The sequence below is a fragment of the Mesoplodon densirostris genome, chromosome 1 (genome assembly GCF_025265405.1).
Source record: "Mesoplodon densirostris isolate mMesDen1 chromosome 1, mMesDen1 primary haplotype, whole genome shotgun sequence".
NCBI lineage: Eukaryota > Metazoa > Chordata > Mammalia > Artiodactyla > Ziphiidae > Mesoplodon > Mesoplodon densirostris.
Window position 1 is genome coordinate 28,819,426 of NC_082661.1, and position 21,867 is coordinate 28,841,292.

At 50.9% G+C, this 21,867-nt stretch overlaps 2 protein-coding genes across 3 annotated transcripts in view; both read right to left on the bottom strand.

Annotated features, from left to right (window-relative positions):
- Positions 1-102: 102 nt before the first annotated feature.
- SEMA4G (semaphorin 4G) lies at positions 103-13,818 on the bottom strand. Of its 2 annotated transcripts, none has more exons than XM_060100672.1 (16): positions 13,730-13,818; positions 10,242-10,720; positions 9,999-10,147; positions 9,670-9,732; positions 6,927-7,025; positions 6,712-6,805; positions 6,449-6,562; positions 6,090-6,259; positions 5,837-6,006; positions 5,428-5,572; positions 5,077-5,299; positions 4,555-4,670; positions 4,255-4,415; positions 3,993-4,054; positions 1,337-2,391; positions 103-1,208 (listed from the first exon to the last, which is right to left on the bottom strand). In XM_060100672.1, exons 2-15 carry the CDS (start codon positions 10,363-10,365, stop codon positions 1,565-1,567), a joined length of 2,517 nt encoding a protein of 838 aa, XP_059956655.1. In that variant the 5' UTR covers positions 10,366-10,720; positions 13,730-13,818; the 3' UTR covers positions 103-1,208; positions 1,337-1,564. The 2 variants fall into 2 exon arrangements, with proteins under 2 accessions (XP_059956655.1, XP_059956650.1); XM_060100667.1 differs by having other exon boundaries at positions 4,240-4,415.
- A 3,095-nt stretch (positions 13,819-16,913) lies between these two features.
- SLF2 (SMC5-SMC6 complex localization factor 2) overlaps positions 16,914-21,867 on the bottom strand; it is a 43,832-nt gene continuing 38,878 nt past the window's right edge. Inside the window, exon 20 of the mRNA XM_060107734.1 lies at positions 16,914-17,016. Coding sequence (XP_059963717.1) covers positions 16,918-17,016 — 99 coding nt within the window. The 3' untranslated portion in view covers positions 16,914-16,917. The remainder of the gene's footprint in view (positions 17,017-21,867) is intronic.

Consider the following 21,867-nt stretch of genomic DNA (forward strand, 5'->3'; position numbering starts at 1 on the left):
AAGCCAACCCTGCAGCACCTTTACCATAGGCTCAGAAGCCTGTCCCCTGGTGATCAGGAGAAAACCAGTCTAGACCAAGCAGACCACTCATAGCTGTGGGGAAAGAGGGTATTTATTAACCAACAGTGGGGGGAGGAACTGAGCCCAGCCTCCCCACTCTGTCACATGCCTCTCCCGCCTCCCTGGGTCGTGAGCGGGGGCATTCCTAAAGAATGGTAGCCGGTTTACAATAAATACATTCATTGTGGGGTAGAGGGGGGAGAGGTTGGGTGAAGGGCAGTAAAAATCCCGTGGGACTCCACGTTCTCAGCTACAAAAATAACAGTCATCCTCACCCAAAGGGAATGGGGGAGCTCAGTCAGGTTTTGATTGTCCCATATGGGCCTGGAGACTTCAGAGGCCCCTGGACCCTGAAAGTGCCCCGGTGAGGTAGGACAGGGGTGGGAGCCAAGCATCCAAACTCCCAGCCTCTTATCCTTTGCATAGTTCCAAGAACGGGCTTCATGTGCCAGGTGAGACATCAGATCTCTTCTCCCCCGGCTCTGGTCTAGGGGTAGCAAATGTTTGGTCCACAGAAGGGAGGCTGGCTCTTTGAGTGCATTGTTGGTCACCCGTCCTAAGGAAGTGTCTGTGAGGACAGCTAAGTGTGAGAGAGCTCTCCCTCTGAAATGTTCATGGATCAAACCCAACAGACACAGGTCCAGCGCAGCAAGGGGAGGCTCAGAAGGTGCATGTGAGTGGAAATGTAAGCACATGTGCATGAGGAAGACCATGCCTGGAACTGTCTGTCACTCTTGAGAGTGACTAAGGGGGTAAGGAGGCTGACTTACAAGGGCTGCACATTAAGGGAGAAGAGGGAATGATGCAGTAGTCTTACCTCCCCAGGCTGGCCTGTTCCCAAGCTCTTGCCAAAGAGGTCATCACACGGGGCTGGGACTACAGGAGAGGACTAGGTAGGATGGGATGTGGCAATTGGGAGGGTACCCAAAGTCCAGAAGAAGGGATGAAACAAGAATGCACCAGGAGGTGGGGGTGGGGGCCCTGCAGCCCAGCTGATAGACATTCTTCCATGTGCACACGTGAATGTACACAGGGCTCAGGTGGTTCTGGTGGCTGGCAGAGGTCTTTTCTGTTTTCAGGACCATCCAGCACATAGGGCCATGCAGAGGGTGGTGACATTGAGGCCATCTGGACCTGCAGAGCCCTGCCTGGGAGAAAGAAGAAGGGTTTGAGCAGATGAATGGGGCAGGAGGATGGCATCCTCTCCTCCCAAGTGCTTAGGTTAAAAGGGAACAGGAGCTGGCTCTGGGTCTGCAGGGCCTGAGGGAGCACCTACCTCTGAGGAGCACCGGTTGGCCTGGGCTGCTCACAGATGGGTCCGTGGAGACTGAGAAGGGGACTTGGGCTGGGCCTGACTCTGGCCAGCCCTACAGGGACATCAAAAAGTTGGGAGAAGGGCCTGGAGTTGTGGGGATGAAGGTAGGGTGTCTGTGCTGGGGAGGCAGCGGCCCAGCCTGGGGCAGGCAGGCTGGTTTGGAAGAGCATTTGTCCTGGGAGGCTGGGCTCAGACAGAGCTCTCATCCAGGTGCTCCACGAGCTGTGTGTGCTTCCTCTTCTCCAGGATGCGGCTGAGCTCCTCTGCGAAGGAGCAGGGACCTGCCGGCACTCCATTGTCGCCCTGCCTCAGGAGCACATAGCTGTTGCCGTTCATCCTGCGCAGCCGGCTGGGCAGTGCCACCAGCCCGTTGGTCAGCTCAGCCGGGGGGGGTGGGGGTGGCGGGGGTGGCGGGGCTGGAGCCCCCTCCCCGGGGATGATCTGGAGGCAGCCACCCTCCAGGCCCCCAGCCCCCTCCCCATCATCACCATCTTCCTCTCCAGGACACTGGCCTGACACTGTCTGCAGCTGCACAGCAGAGCCCCCTGCCCGGCCGGCCCGACCCAGTGAGTATTTCTGTCGGTGTCCTCGTCCACCTCTCCGAAGACAGGCCACGTAGAAGAGGGAGGAAGCCAGGATAAGGCAGAGGCCACCAAGCGTAGCAATGGCTAACACATAGAGCAGCCGCGTATCAGGCGCCAGTTGTGCCCCAGGCATTGCAGGGGCCTGTGGAGCAGGGGCAGGAGTGGCTGGCCGCACTGTGAGGCTGTAGGAGGCCAGCAGGGTGCGGAGGCCATTCTCTTCAGCATAGCAGCCGTAGTTGCCACTGTGCTCGGGCTGTGTGTCTGTTACCAGTAGCCCATCCACACCCACGCGGTAGCCATCCTGCCCATCACTCAGGCCTGTGCTCCCATTGAGCATCCACAAGGCCCGGGCCAGGTTGGATGGCTGGTCACAGGGCAGTAGGACATCATCACCCCGGAGCACAGAACGGGTCTTCAGTGGTGGTGGTGGCCCTGGAGGGAGCGGGGGACAGGAGAAGTGGTCATTGCCTTCCTGTCCTGGGAAGGCATTGGAGATGGCAAGCCAGGTGGTTCACTGTTAGGTCCCCAGCACCAAGCACAGAATCTGGAATTACGGTGACAACTAAGCTCTCTGTGCTCATGCTCCCACATAAGGTTCATGTTGGCCCTTCTCAGTGGTTTCAATTCCTGACATCTGCCAATGATTCCTCATCTCTACCTCCAACAAAGAGTTCTCTTCTTCTGAGCATCAGATTTGAATATCTTCCACATGCTGGGCATCTCTTGGAACTAAGGCCAAAATCTCCCTCCCAGCCTACACCAGGTATTTTTCTTGTATTGTCATCACCATGTATGGTGCTACCAGCCATTTCCCAGAAACCTGAGTTTCCCTTGGCTCTCTCTCCCCCTCACCTTTCTATCTAACCCTCACTAAGATTCTGCTTCCAGAATCTATCTCAGACCTCTTCACGTCTCTCCTTCCCCAACTGCTGGCCCCCATCTAATCCATTCTGCATGTAGCAGTGGGGTGACCTTTTAAAAACACTATGCTGGGGCTTCCCTGGTGGCGCAGTGGTTGAGAGTCTGCCTGCCGATGCAGGGGACACTGGTTTGTGCCCTGGTCCGGGAGGATCGATCCCACATGCCGCGGAGTGGCTAGGCCTGTGAGCCATGGCCGCTGAGCCTGCACGTCCGGAGCCTGTGCTCCGCAGCGGGAGAGGCCACAGCGGTGAGAGGCTCGCATACCGCAAAATAATAATAATAATAATAATAATAAAAATAAAAACACTATGCTGATCATGCCACTCCCCTGCCTCAACACAGTCCAGCCTCTTCTCTTCTTGTTCAGACATCAAGCTTGCTCTGCCTGCTCTTCCATCTACTTGGGTGTCATCCCCCTCCCCATGCCCTCTATTTGCCCGGTTAACTTAGGGGAGAGAGCATAACAGTGATCAAAAGCGCAAACTCCAGGCAGCCTGCTTAGGGTCAGGTTCAAATTCAGACCCTACTGCTTAATAGCTGATTTAACTTTGGGTAGTTTACTTATTCTCTCTGTGCCCCAGAGAGATTGCCCCTCACAGAGATGGTAATAATGGCACCTTTCTCATGGGAATGCTCTCAGAATAAATGAAATTGTTCATGTAAGTGTTTGATCAGTGCTTGGTGCATGGTAAGTACTCGGTACATATTAGCTATGATTATTATTATGATTATTGCTCTTGCTTCAGTTATCAGCTCGGTCATCTGATCTTCCTTGGGGCAAGCCCTTGTCATAGTTGTAATTATTCCTTTTGTAACAAAAACCAAAGAAAATAATTGTAATTAATTGGTTGTGTGATCATTTGATTGCCTGTGCATATACTTGGCTGTAAGCTCCAGAAGTGACAAAAAACTGCACATCTTGAACCTGTTTCCTTATTTACAATTTTTTTTTTGCAACAAATATTTGTCGAGTACTTACTCTGTGCTGGGTCATTCTCGCTGAAAGCACAGACACAGCCATTCAGATACATACATGCACATACAAGTGGCATCAAATGGTAAAGAGGACAGGCTACGCAGCCAGACGCACACACATCTGTGACGTCACTTACCTGTGTCCCTGTTGCCCTCACAGCCTCGGTTTCCTCTCTCTATGTCCTGTATCAGTGCTGTCCTGGAGACAGAAGATTGGGATTTATGAACAAGGAGAACTGGGCTTCAGTTTCCCCAGCGGAAGGGTCAGTAAAGCTGTTACCAACAACTGGCCCCTACTCCCTGCAGCTGGCAGGCCCTCCTCCACCCCTCAGGCCCTGATCCCCTGGGCAGAGGGGACCCTCACCCCCCCCCATGGCCTCCCACCTGCTACCCTGGGACCTGTTGGCTCCGGTGGTGGTCACCACGCAGGTATGGGTGCCGGGGTCCCAGCCACAGTAGGGGTCCCGGGCCAGGATGCAGTCGTAGCAGGAGCGGTAGCGGGAGCAGCTGGACAGTGATAGCTGGATGACTCCACTAGGGGCCCCCACGTAGAGGCTATGCTAGGAGCCAGAGAGGACAGCTGGTTGGCAACACCCCACTCCCACTTACAGACACACACACACAGCCACTGCCCAGCCTCCCCACTCCCTCCACTTATTCTGGCAAGGCCGGAATATTGAGGGTCACGAGTCGGGCTACCTGCGTCGGAGAGATGACCAGGTTCTCCACAGACTGGGCCTCCTTGAACACCTGTGTCTCTTCAATAATGTGCATCCCAGAGCCCAGGACCACTGCCTTGTGGATCCAGCCATCAGCTGGTATGGGAATGGCAGAAGGTCAGACTCCAACAGTGGAATCTACTCTCAGCCCCCTGCAATAGCCTAATGGGAGCAGCTTGGAGTCATGAGGTCAAGGACAAGGATTCGGCCAGTAGCAGTGGGCCCTCTGGACATTGGGAACTCCAAGCTAGTCATGGCAAGAATTATTGGATTTAGAAGAATTGGTGACTAGGGTCAAATGTCACTGTGGTTGGTGACAGGAGTCAGCAATCACCAAGAGCTAGTGGTCACTGGGGACCGGTAATGAGTGTTCATTGAAGAATCAACATCAGTGGTCATCAGGGTTTTGTGATCAGGGGTCATCCAGGGGGCTAGAGGTCAACAGGGATCAAGGACTCAGGCCAGCAGTCACCAAAGGGCTCAGGCCAGGGGTCAGAAGCACCTGTGCCCAGAAAGAGCAAGTCATAGGTGGGTCCAGCTGGCGTGGTGACAGGTGTCCCCGTGAGGTGTGTGTAGCGCACACTGCGCTTGAGCAGCAGGGGCCGTCCGCGTGTGGGTACCACGGGCCGAGCCATCAGTGGGTGTAACTTCACAAAGTCCAGGACCAGAGATGGCAAGTCCTGGGATGAGTTGTAGCCTCGGCTGCGCAATGAATCTGTAATGCACTGTGGCGGGGGACGGGGTGGTGAACCTCAGGACTCTGCCACCTGCCCGTCCTCCCCACAAGGCTAGACCTCCTGCCCCTCTCAGGGGTCCCGTCTGCTCAGCACTGACCCCAGGCCTGGGCACTCACCGAGCCAGGCCGGGGCTCCGGCACCCCTCCCTCGTAGCGGCCCCAGCGTCGGACACCATCCTGGTATTCCATGTAGGGGCCTGCGAAGACAGCCTGCACCTCGGCCAGGTCGTAGCGGCAGATGGCTGAGGCCTCCAGGGTCTTCCTAGAGACGGGACGTAGGGGAGGGGGCTGAGTCACACTGAATGGAGCCTGCCCACCTGCATGGCCTGGAGCCCACTGTTACCCTGACCAATCCCTGCTCCAGGCCCACAGGGCCTCTCCTGAGGGTGAGCAGGCCACTGGATGTGCCTGAAGTTCTCTGTCTGCAGCCAGCCTCCCCCAGTGGATCCTATCTCATCTTCACTAACCTCTGCTCCAGCCCCTATGCTGTCCCCGTTCCTTGCCTCCCCACTGTCCCTGCACTGACCACTGTGTGGTCAGCGTGAAGGCCGCATAGAAGTGCGTGCGGGCTGAGGTGTCAGCTTCCAGGCTGCAGACACCACGTAGTGTCTCATACTGTGGAATGTGGCAGATGAGACGCGCCTTTAAGAAGGAGGTCCACTTCTTCTGCAGGATCTTCTTCCCTCCCAGGTCTCCCTGGGGAGGTAGGGGCATGGGGTCAGGGGCCAGGATCAGAGGTTCAGCCTCTACACCCTGGCCCTGCCCTCAGTCCTCCTCACCTTGCACACACGGGCCACGCGGGCCACACGGTGGCTGCTGCGGCTCTGAGCAAAGCTTCCAGAGCCCTCCTCAGCAGCACGCTCCGTGAAGAAGTAGTAAACCTTGTCGTCGTCACCCGCTGCACTGGCCTTGCTCTCCCGCACCAGGACAGAGAACACAAACTCGGCATCTGTGGGTCAGGCAGTTCAGGTGGCTTCTGAGATAGGCTGGGATCTCCCCCAACCGCCCTCACTCAACAACACACAGGAATAGACACGATCACCTGGGGATATGGGGATGGGATGGTCAACTGCCCAAGGGAGTAGAGATGAAGAAATAGTCCCCTGCCCCCCATCATCCTGTGCCTCGTCCTCCTAACCATTGAGCCAGTGCGTTGGTGCCTCCTCAGTCCTCAGGGAGTGTGGGTGGCGGCTCCGGCGGATGTCAGGGATGCTCCGGAATTCATACCGAGTAGCTGTGTAGAGGCCTCCATCTGAGGCAGGGACATGCCAGCCATGAGAGACATGTCACACAAAACAAGACACATAACACATGGGTGGCAAGTCCTAGCAATGAGATCCATGTCCCACAAACAGCATGCTTGTGGATGAGGGGCCGATGTGGGGAGGAGGGCATGCTTACCAATGATGAGGCCTGTGAAGCCACGGGCTGGGTCATAAGGACACTTCTCCTTCCCCTCCTCGAAGCTGGTTGGCAAGGTGAAGGCCTCAGCATCCTGGGGGAATGAAGGAAGGGCCAGAAGTCATTGCTCTTGAGGATAGGCCAGGGTTGTTGCTGAAGATCAGACCAGTCCAGGGTCAGGGACCAGCAATCAGGGCAGGGACAGGCATACTCACAATGGCTGCACAGAGAGGCTGGAAGGCATGAGTCCCGCACGCGTAGAGGTGAGTGGCATTGAGGCGCTGCAGGAATCGCACGTGGTTGAAGCACTCGGTCTGTGGGATAGGTGGGGGAGGGCTGTGAGCCCTGGGCCTCCTTAGAGACTGCTTCCATTAGGCCAGCTTTGGCTGGCTCTTGCCCCGACCCACGGGACAAATAGTTCTTTCCAAGAGCCTGGTGGGCTTTCTCACTGCCCAGACACAGACTATTCCCTGGAACTCACTGTCCTTTGGTCTGCCAAGGGCATGACCCCTTTTCCCTTGGCTATCTCTTAGATTGCCTGACACACTTGGCTGGCTTCTCCTGCATCTTCTGTAGTTCCCTGTACCCCCCAGTTCGGGGGCTCCAAGGGCTCTCACCACCCTAAGATGCTTCTCTCTTACATCTCCTCAGCACTGTCCCCCAGTCATGCAGCTCCCACACCTGCTTTGGGGTGGCACTACCAAATCTACCCCCAGGTTCCAGCCATTGCTCCACCTGATATCCCACAGACACGTCAAACTCATGCTGTCAGAAACCAAGCTCATCCCCTCCCCTCCCTCACCTGCATCCTCCCTCTTAAAACTGTTCATCCAGTCTTTCCCACTTCATTTCATCAGTCCATCCCATCACTCAGTCCAGAAACCAGGCGTCATCTTTGCTGCTTCCCATTCCCTCACCCTCACATTCAGTCTCTCTCTGTGATTAAGTCTTTGTCCTACATGTTTCATGACTTGGTCTACTCCCCCTCCACTACCACCACCCTAGTCCAAATTACCACCATCACCTCTTCCCTGGGCAGCTACGCGACCACCTGGCAGCTCTCCCAACTCTCTGCCACTCTTTACAGAATCCATTTATTTATTCAGTGAATGAGGAATACATGCACACAGTGTAAAATTCAAAAGGTAGAAAGGGATATGTTGTAAACAGTCTCCTTTTTATCCTTGTTGCCTTCAAAGGAGACTGCTGTTACCATTGTCTGGATTTTCCTTCCAGAGAGATTCTACCGGTCAGCACCATCTTGCAACCCACTTTCCAAGGCATATTTAAAAAATGTAAACCAGATCATGTCACTGCTGTATTTAAAAACCCTTCAGTGACTCACCAGAGTCCTGAACATAGGGTCCCATATGCTCCCGGCCCTACATGATAGGGCCCTACCCCTTCCTCTGGCCTAATTCACCCTACTGCAGCCACACTGGCCTCCTCTGCCCATCAAATGCCCTAAGCTGCCACCCTCTTGACTTCTTTGCCTTGTTAATGATTTCTCCTCCTGCCTATTACCCAGGGTTTGAGTCCATGCAGGCCTCTTTGTCTCATCCCACTCCCTCACCAGGTGCAGTACTTTGGCATCCATCCCTCCTCTCCAGAAGCCTGCTCAGGCCTCCCTCCTCTGACCCATATGATGCCCCCAACCTCCTCACTGCCTTTCGTGCCTCCAGACTCACTGTATTTTAAGCCATCTAGTGCCTGGGACCAGATAAATATTCTTATAATAGTGTTTCCCCAAGATGTTTACATGAGAAAAACTGGGGAGCTGGGAGGGGGAATTCTCCTCAAAGCCTGAAGGGTACTGCTGTGCATTGTGGGATTGAGCATGCAGCATTTCCCAAACTCATCTAACTATTAAACATCTCTTTTGAAACTTAATGCTCCTCAGAACATGCTTTGGGAAATGTTCTAAAGCCAAAGTGTGGTTCGGGACCAGCAGTATCAGCTTCATCTGGGAGCTTGTTAGAACTGCAGAATCTCAGGCCCTTCCCCAGACCTACTGTGTTAGCATCTGCATTTGTAATACACCCAGGTGATTCACTACACATTAAAGTTCGAGACTCTCTAAAGTGTCAAATGGTGAGGGTGCCCATTGTCCTAGAATAAAATCCAAACCCCCAGCTGGGTGTTTACAGCCCTCCATAAACTGGGCTCCATCTGCCTCACCAGCCCCATTTTCTACCCATGTTATACTAAGAGGCAGCCTTTGATGGACTCTCCTGGAGACGCCTCTTTAAATGCAGCTGCCTCAACACCACCACAGACCCACTGAATCAGAATCCCCAGGCCAGTGGGCCTTGGGAATGTGTATTTTTAAAAAGCTCTCCAGGGATCTCCCTGGTGGTCCAGTGGTTAAGACTCTGTGCTTCTACTACAGAGGGCGTGGGTTTGATCCCTGGTCATGGCCAAGAAAACAAACCAAAAAAACCCACAAAACCCCACTGTGTAAAAAGCTCTCCAGATGGATCTGTTACATAGCCAGACACAGGACCCCTGCAGACACCCTGTTCTTTAGCCAGAAAGGGCTGACACTTCACTAATACACCTCCACGGAAAACTGGGTACTTGAGCTATTCCTTGACCGAAGCCTCATTTTTCTCATCTGTAAAATGGAGGATAATACTATTTCATAGGGTTATTTTAGAATTAAATGAGATAATAGCTAAGTCAGCACTTACTAGAGATTACTTATTGTTATCATGATTATTATTTGGGAGCCCAGAGGAGATTAAGATGCTGGTCTCAGACCAGGCTAGTAGGTCGCCAGATGTTTGGGTTAAAAATACTGCTCCCAGGGCCTGCCACTCCAGTGGCACTTACAGTGCTTATTGTGGTTGCTGCAACTGACTGGCTGATCTGTACCTCTCCATCTGTGTCCCCACCAACCCTGACATCCCACACTGAAAAGAAAGAGGAAAGGAGCTGGGGAGAGGGCGAACCACATACCTGGTTGTTTTTCCCTTTTTGATGACATTTGCTTTGCATCTCTGGGGAGGCCTCCCAGTGAATCTGGAGGGGGCAGTAAAGGGAATTGGCTGATGCATTGAACCCAGTGCCTTTGCGTTTCCCCATTACCTGTGGGACAAGGTGATAGGACCCCAGGGCAGGGGTAAGTTTCAGGAAGAGTATTGGAGGTAAGGGAGACCTGGGCCAGGAAGGGCAGTGCTGTCTGAGCAGGAGGCTATGGAAGACTGACAGGGTTTCCAGGAAGTTGAGGTCCCAAGGAGCTGCATGAAGCTGGAGACCCTCTGGTGGTCCAGGTTCCAGGGGCTGACCTCTTTGTGAGTCCCGTCTCCTATGTTGTGGGCATTGAGAGAGAACAGGGCGCCTCGGGCTCCCACCAGCAGCCTTGCTGAGGCCTCCTCCAGCAGCAGCGTTGAGTAGTTCTGGGTTCGGCCCTTGAAGTGCTGGGTCCCGGAGAGCTCTGGGGAGAGGGGGAGCTATAAGCCCAGCTCTGGGGCTGCCTCCCCATGCCCAGCCCTGGCTCCTGCTGCCTTTCGAGGTTGGGGATGTCTAACCTTCATAGGGGATGGTCATCCGCGGGGTGGCATCTAGTTCTCTGGATGGTCTCCGCAGCGAAGGTCCAGGGACTGCAGTTGCTGTGAGGAAGCTCAGGAGGAGGGGCCAGAGCCTCCCCAACATCTTCCTGGGGAGGCCCAGACCAACGAGACCCCCAAGGGGAGCCAGGGCCAGAGTTAAGGGGATGATGGGAAGAACAGTCACAGGGGTTAAGGTCCAGGGAGATGACTTAGAAGGTCAGGAGTCATGGGGCCAGGGAGGGTCCTGGAATTGGGGAGACATGGAATCATAGGGTTGTGTGGCCATGGAATCCCAGGTAAGAGGTCAAGAGGAGGGATGGATTACACGCTGCCTGTCGGCATCAAATACAAACGCCATGGTGAGGGGGAGTTGTGGGGTCACAGAGGGGTTGTAGGTCACTGATGGGGTCACCCTGCCCTGACAGCAGGGCTAGTCCTGGTTCTCTGAGGTCTGTTTTCTGAAGAAAAAAAAAACAGGAAAAAAAAGCCCTTTCATCTGTGTGTTGATGGGAAGTAGCTAGCATTACCCTCAGACTTCAGGTGGTACCAAAGGGAGGAGGCCCAGCATCTACGAAACTCCCACAAGAGGATGGATTCAGCCATTCTGTCCCCCTCGCTGTTCTGATGCAGGAAGTTGGGTGGAACTTGTCCACTTTCAAGACCCTAGACTCCCTTCAACCCAAACCCAAGGTAATAGCCCTCCTCTGACTGAGTCAGAAGTGCGGCTAGACCTCCATCTTCGTGGAGCTCGGGTTCCTAGGGAGAGTGCCTTTTCCCAACAGGGAGACCCAACACGGGCAGCAGCTGCCCCTACCGCCTGCGGGGGTGCCTTATGCAGGAAGGCCTGGGCAGAGATGCTTAATGGGCCTTTGTTTATTTTGTCCTGTTTTCCCTTTGTTTTTTCTTTTCCCTGGCCTGAAAGCTCCCTCTGGAATTTCTCTTTAATTAGATACTTCTCCTCCTCAGCATTCCTCTACAAGGGGGTGCACATCTCTGCCCTGCCCATGCGAGTCTGTACTATACCCTCTGGCTAAGCATCCACACGTGCCCCTACCTGCAAACAGGCACTCACAGGCACCTCGGGGTGTATCTGCCTCCCTCTGCTCTCCACCCCTCGCCACTGTACAGTTGTAATACCTGTACAGGAGCCTCTAGTGTGCAAGGTCACTTAATTGAGACATGAGCAACATGTAAAAGGTGAACGATAGGATCCCTGAGCTCTTGACCACCTCTCCTGGCACATCTTGGAGACTATTCCCACATCTGGACCCTCCCTCACGCCAACCAGCTGGGGGTGGGGTTGGGATAGGTGGCAGGTCGGATATGATTCCTGTAATAGGCCTGATCTCTGAAGTTCCTGAGGCTTGGCTGGGCTATGTGTGGAGAAAAACCTGACCCACCCAATCTCATCAGACAAGGCCAGGGGGGCAACTGGCCTTTCCCTTTCCTTCCAGGTCAAATATTAACTATGTGGCCTTGAAGAGAGGGGAGGGACTGGTAACTGGCCAGAGGGAGAACAGGAACTTGGAGGGTTTTTTCAAGAGGTAAAGGTCACCACTGTGGTGGGCAGAGCCCAGAGAGGGGAGAATGGAGTATGAGTAGACTGAGGAGAGTGCCGGGCTCACAGAAGGGGCATGGGCCCCTGGTGTGGGGGCTGCGGCAGCAAGAGGCCCCAGGCAAACAGCGCATGCCCCACCTCTCACTGTGGAGGCACACCTGTTTACCTTTGGGCCTCCTGTCTGCTTAGTGCAGAAGTGGGGGTGCGGGGGAGCCCTATGGCTAGGAGGGATCAGCCTCTAGAATTGGGCAAGAGGAACACACCCCAGGTCAGAGGAGCCACTCAGAGTGTGGTGCATGGCACACTTACACAGGTTTAAACGAGTCACATATGTCCAGAGGAGGGTGATGTGCGTGCACATAGGTACACACACACATACATATTCATCAGAGGGCTGCGAGCACGTGTGCTTGCAGGAGAGTCATGCACACACACATTCACAGGGAGGTTTGTGCACACATATGTTCACCTAAAGGGCCTGCCACATGTTTATACATACTTACATGTAAAGTTGTATTTACATGCCCATTTGTTCAGCAAGTCACCCAGCCTATGGGGTTAACAAGGAGGCTTATAAACCCACACATGTCCCTATGAAGGATTGTACACCTATTCACAGGAGAGTCCTGCACATACACATGTACAGGTAGGGACATGCACACAAACCCATTGATATAGTGGGTCAGGCACCGTCATGTTTGCAAAAGGATCAACTACATGCGTACGCACACAGTCCTCAAACACACAGTTACATCTACGCAGAGACAAGCATATGTACATACAGGGGTCCAGTTCTCACTGCAGGCTTGGAGGCTGCCAGTGTCCACTGGGGGTGAGATGCAGAGCAGAACCCTGCCTCCTTTCCCGAAAGTCCCAATTCTAAGGCCAGAATCCAAGTATGTGTTGGTGAGTGTGTGTGTGTGTGTGTGTGTGTGTGTGTGTGTGTGTGTGTGTAGTGATGGGGGAAGTTTCTGACCTCGCATGCTCAAATAGGATGGGTGCATGGGTCAAGGCTGCTCTGTAAGGGAGGGAGGGGCTACCTAACCCAGGCAGGAGGAGGCCCCTAGTTTTAGCAAAGTAAAGATGCAATGGAATGTGTAACTTAGTCCTCCCCTACTCCCATGTATACTGCAGTTCTAGATACGGGAGTTGGGCAGGAGCTCTCAGCCCCCATTTAACTTGTTGGGAGGGAGGATGGGCCTAAAGGGGGGGGGCGGAGCTGCCAACCCCCTCCCCCAGTGGCAACGAGGCTTCAAGGTCTCCAGTCCACATCCCACACTCCACCCTCGGTTCCACAGCTTGGGTTCCTCCCCCAGGGCCAGCCCCCTGAACTCTGACCACCTTCCCTCTATTAGATCTTAGGGCGGAGGGAACTGAGGAGGGGAGCCACCCCACAAACAGGATCAGTGTAGGATGAGCAGGCTCTCGACCTTCATCCCAGATGTCCACCTGCCTAGTGTAGGTGGTATCTCCCTCTGCCCAGTAGGATGGCGGTCCCTCCTGGCCTGAGAGCCCCTCCCCCGCTACCCCCTCCCTCTTCCATCCCGGACAGTCCGCGGTTCTCTCCTCTCCTCAGGTCTAACCTCAGTCTCTACTGCTGCAGCTCGAGGACAAGCTCTCCTTCGATGCAGCCAGACGCTGGGAGACGTGACCCAGATCCCAGGGAACACTGTTCGCCACGCGGGCCCCCGCCCCACGCCAGTTCCCGACTCTGCGGTGGCGGGTCTGCGCCCAGCGCGGCCCGAGGCCTGGCCCGCACCCCTCTAGAGCCTTTACGCGGGACTAGGGGACTTGGCGGTGAAGAAGGCCTGGCCTAGCTTGGCGGGTTTAATAAACGTGGGAAGGCCTGGCCTGGCCCCCGCCCCCCGGTCCGGGCACCGCCGCCGCCCGCACTCCACGCCTCTCTCACCTTTGCGCTCAGATCCCCGGCCATAGAGACAGCGGTGCGCGGCTCCGCGGCCCCACAGCACCACAGCACCAGCGGCTGGAGGAAGGGGCCGCGGCCGGAGGAGGGGCGGGGTGGAGGCGGAGCCGGGGGGTGGGGCGGGAGCCTGGGAGGCGGGGCCAGGGAGGCGGGGCCAACAGGGTGGATTGCGGGGAAGGGCGCTCCCCACACTACACCATAGGTCAGGGCTCACACACAGCCCTCGGGTGTCTGGCGTGCCACGCCCCCTAGGGCCGCGGCCCCGGTAACGCCCCCTGGTAGTGGCTTCACCACCCCGTGCGCCCTCGAAGGGCTGATCCTACCTTCCCACCCCTCAGCCCTAGAACCCCTTGGACTTGACTGCTCCTGGGGATGTGCACACGTCTCCTCTCGGGGCTTAACTCTCCGAAGGCCCTCTGGCCAGTCCTCTAATCTGGAGCTCACTTCTTGTGCTCCTGCCACCTCCTTCTGCTCTCTGCCTAGGGCAAGAGAGACCAAGAGTTGGGGCAGCTCTCACCACAGAACAGTGTCTTGATTCCTAGCTCAGGGGTCTCCAGCCGAGGTCTGAAGAGGTGAAGGGGGTCAGGCTTGGAAGGATGAAGTAACAGCTTGACCAGAAGTGCACACAGAAAATGCTGTTTTTCTGATTAAATAAGCCACAACCATTTGCACCCGTCCACTCAACCAAATCTTAGATGTAACTGGGGTTCACTTCCTCGGGGACTGGGTCACTCAGACACCTGCCTTTCCTTCCAGCTCATCTTGAATATCATTCTTACTCCAGATCTTAAAGTGAGCTCCTCCTAGGCAAATATCCTGTTCTGCCTAGGCTTAATCATCTTACCCAGCAACAATCTAGGAAGCCTCCTCAGAATCAATTCCCCAACTCCCTTAAACTCAGCTAGGGAAGTCCTCCCATGCCATCTGGCCTTGCAATTTCCCCTCAACTCAGGCCATGCTTCCTTCCCACCACCTATTAAAACCCCCTCTAGGGTTTGAATCAAACCTGAGTTCTAGCCATGATCTGGCCTGATCCTCCCTCTCTCATCCGTGACAGTACTGATATGGGCCCAAGAATAAGACCAAAATGATAAGGGCCACAGGGTCATAGGTAACTGAGTAGTATCACATGTGCCTAAGAGTCTGAGCTCTGGAGGAGCAGGGGGTGGGGGAGTAGGCAGATGAGCACTGGCCTGAGAGAGAGTGAACAGGATTAAAGTAGCTGCCATTATTTAACTGAAGGGACCCTGGGAAAGACAGGTCATCCCTCTTCTCAGAATTCCCCAAAGCTCAGTTTGGCACTTCATCATATACAGTCTCGTAGTCTGTGCGGTTGTGTGTGACTGCAGACCGCTAGACAGCAGGGCCCACGTCACACTTCCACCACCCCAGCACTCTGTAAATAGGATGTGTGTGTATGTGGAGGGGGAGATAGCTGGGGAGAGATGTTTATATTAAAGTATACACAGGGAATTCCCTGGCAGTCCAGTGGTTAGGACTCTGCGCTTCCACTGCAGGGGGCATAGGTTTCGTCCCTGGTTGGGGAACTAAGATTCCAAAATAAATAAATAAAATGTATACAAACTTTTACAAAGGTGTCCAACTTCTTTCTTTCATTGTAGCCTCATTCCACCCTGAGGGATTAATAGCCCTATTTTATAGATTGGAAAACAGGCTCTAAGGGGTTAAGCAACTTGCCTTGAAATCAGGACTGGAAAAGCCTGAGAAGAGGGAAGCAGGGTAAACCTGAAGGGGAATTGTCAAAGCAAAGGCAGAAGTGTGCAAGTTTGTGCACAGATGAGTGTTGGGTGAGTAGGCAGAGGGAAGGGGCATGAAAGAGGAAAGTGAGTTTGATTTGATGAGATGAGAAGGTTCCTAGTAGGAAACAGAAGGGAAAAGTCAGCAAGTAGTGCAGAAAAGACTACAGAAAAATATCCTAAAAAAGAGCTGATGGATTGAGTAAGGAAGTCCAAGGTGGGACGACCAGGAGAGACATGGCTATGAAAAATAAATCTGCAGTCCTTGTGGGAAAGTGGGTTGGGGGACAGTGGAGGGAAGGCAGGAGGACTGCTAGCCCCATGGTACCAGACAGGAGAGAAATTAAACTGCAGGTGCCCAGTGGGCTAAGGGACACAGCTCCTCATGTTCTCACAGAACTCAGTGCCAACCGCAGATACCTCAGGAGGTGGCAAGAAGGCCAAAGTGACTTGGTGGTCGGTGTGGCATCCCACTTGCGTACACTCTACGAGGCAAGCCTTTCTCCTCTGAGGTGCTCTGATGGCCGATTCAGAACCTCACACATTTTCAAATGAACAGAATGTACAAATCACAATGCTGAGTTCCAGCATGGCACTTGCTAAACTGTAGCTGGGCAGTTACTTCACTATCTCTGATAATATAGATTCAGACCAAATCCATTTCTCTCTGCTGTCCTCCCATTTCAATCTCTGAACTTAATGATCAGATGTAACAGCAATTAATGGAACTTTCTATAGGAAGCCCCTTCGATTGACAATACTCTCTACAAATCAAGCTGATAAAATATGAATGAGGGGATAGTGACAGTGAAAGAGATTCAAAATCAAACCAAGATGTTAATCCTAACCTAGCCATGAATCTGTATCCTGGGACATAGGAAGTTCATTCTTTGAGTGGGTTGTTACTTACCCCTAAAGTCACTACCCTGGCTGCTTCATAGGGTGGCTATGAGAGGATCCCATTTGAAAACCTTCTGGTTTTCAAAAGAAACACAGAACACAAATATGGGTTTTATTTTTGCTAGGCTATTCTCCCCAACTCCGCTGTAAGAAAGTGGCAGAGGGCGGTGCTGGTTGTCCTCAGCCACCTACACACCAGCGTTTGGCTCCAGGCTTTGCACAGAGCAGTTACTCACTGTAGCAGAGATCCTAGGTGAAGGGGGTAGGTATGAAATCCTGAAACTTGAGCAGAGGTTCCCTGAGGCAAAAGAACTCTGGCCTAGTCAAGTTGTCCTGCTTCCTGCTCACTGTGGCAGCACTTCTGTTCCTACTTTGCCATCTCCGGCTCTGGTCTGCCCAGTACTCTCCCTTTTGGTGGTGTGTTATTTATTTTGGCCACACATACAGCTGAGGTGCTTCTTCTGTAGGCACTGTCACCAGTGCAACAATGCTGTAGTCTCACTGTCCCACTGTGCCTCAGAAGCCTGTTTTGCTTGTTAAGTTTTCCTCCCAGCCAGTCGTCTTGGAGTCAGACCCAAAGCTGGGCCTTCTGGTTTGCCCTCTCTTGACTCCAGCCTGGGGAATGGTTAGCAAGGAAAAGGGAGTGTTAGGACATGTCCACAAATGATGGAAAATCACCACCCACCATCCCTTTCTCAGCTTAAGCATGCTGGGTTTAAAAAAAAAAAAAATCAGTTTTTTTGCCAGCAGAGACAGAGCTGGACAGAGCAGCTTCTGGAGGTCCCTGTATCAGAAGGAATAAGCACACATACACTATAATTTTAAGAGATATGGTTTGCTCAGATGTCAGTGAACCCCAAAGTGCCAAGATCAGTTTTGTCATCTGAGAAGAGCCTCAAAGTAGAGCTAAATAACAGCTATCATTTATTGAGTTCTTGCTATATACCAGGCCTTTGCTAAGCACTTTTCATGAATTAGCTTATTTAGCCCTCACTAATCCTGAGGTAGACACTGTTATTATTCCTTTTAACAGATGAAGAAACTAAGGCTCAGAGGAGCTAAGTAACTTGCCAAAGATCACATGGCTGGTATGGTGAATCTGGGATCTGAGGTCAGGACTAAGGGCAGGGTCAAGGCCCTTAACTTGTAAAGGCTGTACGGCCTGTCTCCAAGTACTTAAGGCAATTTCTCTGCTTTGCCTAGGCTGTTGCTCCCTACCCCTCCATCCCACGTCTGGAGAAAAGTGCTCACAGGCGGGTTGGTCTCCTCCTAACCAGCCTGTCAGAAGGGAGAAAGAAATACTGGCATGGTTCTGGAACTCAAGCCTCTGGCAACCATGCCTAGCCCTTCTTTGAGCTCATTAGAACAGTTTCTCCTGTGAGGAGGTCTCAACCTATGTCTCCTCTCAGCTGGCATATCCAGAGCTGTATCTGCCTGGCAGGTTGGAAGTGGTCCTAAGCTCTGCCTCTGCACTGTATGGCTTCCCCTTTCTTTGCCCTGAGCTCTAGAACAAGGGAGCCAGGCCAAGGGAATTCTTTTCCAGTTCCCTTTGCCTAATAACAGAAAATATTTTCACCTGGATTTCAGAAAGGAAGATTCATGAGAGCTCTGTTTGTGTTGTTTACCACTGAATCCTAAAGAGTGCTTAGCATGCAGCAGGTACTTAACAGTTGTTGAACAGACATAGTGAATGAGGTAATCTAAAACTGAGATTACCAAATTACTGACTGCAAAGTATGCAGCTAATTATTAATTGGGTTATATAAAAGTGAACTATGTACAACTATGGCTTTATGTATTCCAGAAACAGGAAACATCAAGCTAAAAAACTGACTGGAGAATCCAATGCAAGAGGAAGAAAGGAAGAAATCAGTTTAAAAACCAGGGCTTCCCTGGTGGCGCAGTGGTTGAGAGTCCACCTGCCAATGCAGGGGACACAGGTTCGTGCCCGGGTCCGGGAAGATCCCACATACTGCGGAGCGGCTAGGCCCGTGAGCCATGGCCACTGAGCCTGCACCTCTGGAGCCTGTGCTCTGCAATGGGAGAGGCCGTAACAGTGAGAGGCCCGCATACCGCCCAAAACAAAAAACAAACAAAAACAAAAAACAAAAAAAAACCCACCAAAAAACAAAACCCGAGGTGAGGCAGGGGAAGAATCAGGACATTCCAGATACTTAACCATCCCCACTCCCAAACAAATATTACTAAACACATGTCCAAAACGAAGAAAAAGCCATTTTAATAACAGACACATACATTCATAGGACTTAAAACAAGATGTAAATAGTATAAAATTTAAAAAAAAAAAAAGGAAAGAAAAAGGAAATCTGCATTTACTTGTAAACTTCATAAAAGCTGGTGGATTAACTGGCTGATAGGATTGCCCAGGGAAAACAAACACACAGATAAGGAGGTGCACCAACACTGTTAATGAATAAGAAATAACTGCAGATCATGCTCTACATGCCCAAGCCACCTGTACCCTAACTTGTCTCCTTAGAGACAAACCAGAACAGTCCTCCCCTAATTCTCCAACTCAGTCACTTGTTAATGGGTCACCTCTTAAATTTTTGTTTTTTTAAATTTCAAAACTACTCTTGGTTTAAAGACTCCACAAATTACTGGCCAGTCCCCACCAACTATACTTGTTTTGACAGAAATAAAAATACAAATGCTCCAACTGAGCCTGGATGACAACACACCGTTTTCTTTTACATCTGGGGAGATTTTTGTGAAGTCCAAAGCAAGCTACTACTTGTACTTCAAAACAAAAACAAAATGCCAGCCTTCTAAAAGGTGACAAAGGCACCATTGCCCTCAGGAGATAGACAGAAAATGTACAAATGCTGTTACTTTACTGCTACATAGATGCATTTTGTGCATGGAAAGCCTCTTCATTTAATATGGTATACCCAACAATTATATTTTAGAATAACAAGAAAAGCAGTTTAGAAAAGGCAAACAGTTACACACAGAAGCATAAACACAAGTACCTTATTTTTCAGCTTGCAATAAGGGTAATAAGTTTGACATACATATCCAGAAAATTAGAAAAGGTGATTTTTGGCACAGTAATATTGCCAAACACACCACCACTCAGTGCAAGCTTTGTTTGCCAAGTCCAAAAAAGTGGCCTGACATTCTCTGTGCAATGAACATATTCTCCCCCACTACCATCCCATTCACTGGGCAACAGCAGCAGGAGGGAGACAAAGCATGGGGACTCAGAGGGAAAAGGATAATACTTAATTTGGGAGAAAAACCATGGGCCAATTGTGCTAAAGAGACTCACAAAAATTTTTGAGAACCCCAATGCAAATACTGGCTGGAATATGACCTGGAGACTAAAGACACTACCAAAGTCATAAATACAAGGGTCCAAACTGATGTTTGGCCATTGTTTTTAAAGGGACAGATGAAGTATTTTTCTCTAATGTAGAAAGACAATTAAAAATAGAGACTTTTTTGGGGGCTTCCCTGGTGGCACGGTGGTTGAGAGTCCGCCTGCCGATTCAGGGGATGCAGGTTCGTGCTCGGTCCGGGAGGATCCCGCATGCCACAGAGCGGCTGGGCCCATGAGCCATGGCCGCTGAGCCTGCGCGTCCGGAGCCTGTGCTCCGCAACGGGAGAGGCCACGGTGGAGAGAGGTCTGCGTACCGCAAAAAAAAAAAAAAAAAAAAAAAAAGAGAGAATTTTCTTATTGGAACTGCTAAATAAAAATGTATCAAAGTGGTTTTAAATTTGATGGGCAGTTATCTGTTGAAACTGCAATACAAAAGGGTCACTTAAAAAAAAAAACCTGAATAACCCACTTGTCCCCCTGTCAATGTACACAATTAGAAAATATTTACACACTGTAATTACAAGCAATATAAGCAGTATTTTATACTTTGAGATATTGTACACTTTACACAATGCAAAATGAGAAAAATATGGACACTTATAAAATTACACACAAATAATGTATCTACAAAGTATTAAATTACAGAGTGAAAGCCCCCATTGTTGGGCAGATAGATGCCAGAGTTTCAAGCTTCTGTCAATATAACTCTTTGTATCTATCTCATTAACCATAAGTGGCATTTTCTAACAATACCCTTGAGAGGTAGTATCAAGATAATAATATTCTTACCAGTAAACTCAACACAGAATAAAACTCTTGTTGGTCTGACTCTTGAAGCCTCATTCAGCCCGGGTTCTTGGGAACTGGATTAACTTAGTCTTCCCTATAAAATCTCTAACTGCTCAATGCTTGACATGGGCTCAAAAGTTACTGATACTATTTTAAATGATAAATTTAAGATAAAATGGTTTTTACTCCTAAGCCTCAATTTAGAGGTAGAAAGCTGGTTTTCAAAATTTATTTTCTCCCCTCTCAAACCATAAACGTCAAGCCCAATTCCCTTCCCCTCCATCATCCTTCCCCCACAATTGGAGGAAGCAGAGTGCTCAGGAGAGCAGTGTCATCCAAGTCAATATTGAAAGAAAGGAAAACAAAGCTGGCATTATCTTTCAAGAAACAAACCCTCCTAAAAGGGACACTCAGTCAACAAAAGAAATTTTCAGTTAGCTAGTAAGAGGCTATTACTACCAAAGGCTTCAAAAGGCCCTTAGGCTAAGACCAGCATGTGCACTTCTACTAACCCTCCACCATTTAAACCAAAGGATGGCTTTCCAGTGTTTAAGAATTTAGAGCAGCTGTGGTTTTCAAGTGCAACAAATTTAAAATACAAGCACACATGCGCACACACAAATACACACGCGTGCGTAGTGTACCAAAGAATAAATGCCATTCAGGTCTCTGTCAAGGTTATATACTCATGAAAGTAAGGTTTTTGGAAACTTGTCCAGATCTTTAAGCTTTTACAATATAGACTTCTGGAATATGGCTACAAAGGGCCAGAATTCTAAGATTTAGCCAAGATTCTAAAATTTAACCAGTATTAAAAAATATATATATATATATGCACTTAAAGAAAATCCAAAACAAACTGCATATGTATGTTTTGGAATAAAAACAGAGCCACTATTTTATAGCTTAAACTCTTCCCCTTAAGGGGATCTGACAATATACCAAACTTGTGTTTCTCAACTGTTCGTTTTGATGTATTTTAAAAACCCAACAGATTTATAATCTTGAATAGCCAAGAAAAATGCATGGATTAAAACCCGCCAGTGGTTTACAGGAGTAACAGAAGAGATTTATCCTTTCTATTAGTAAACTCATTTCTAAGCGTTCCCTTTGAGTCGTAAAATAACCAAGATGGAAAATTAAACCAAACTAGAACTTGATCTTGGTTTCCATGTCCATCTCCTCAAGTTCATCCAAACCCTTTCTTACATCCTTTCTGTGATTATCCAAGTGCAGCAAATACAATCCAAACAAACAAACAAACAAGATAACTGGCTTACAATTTAACAAGAGTTAACAGGGGAAGGTTAGACATGCAACTATCAGCTGCTTCC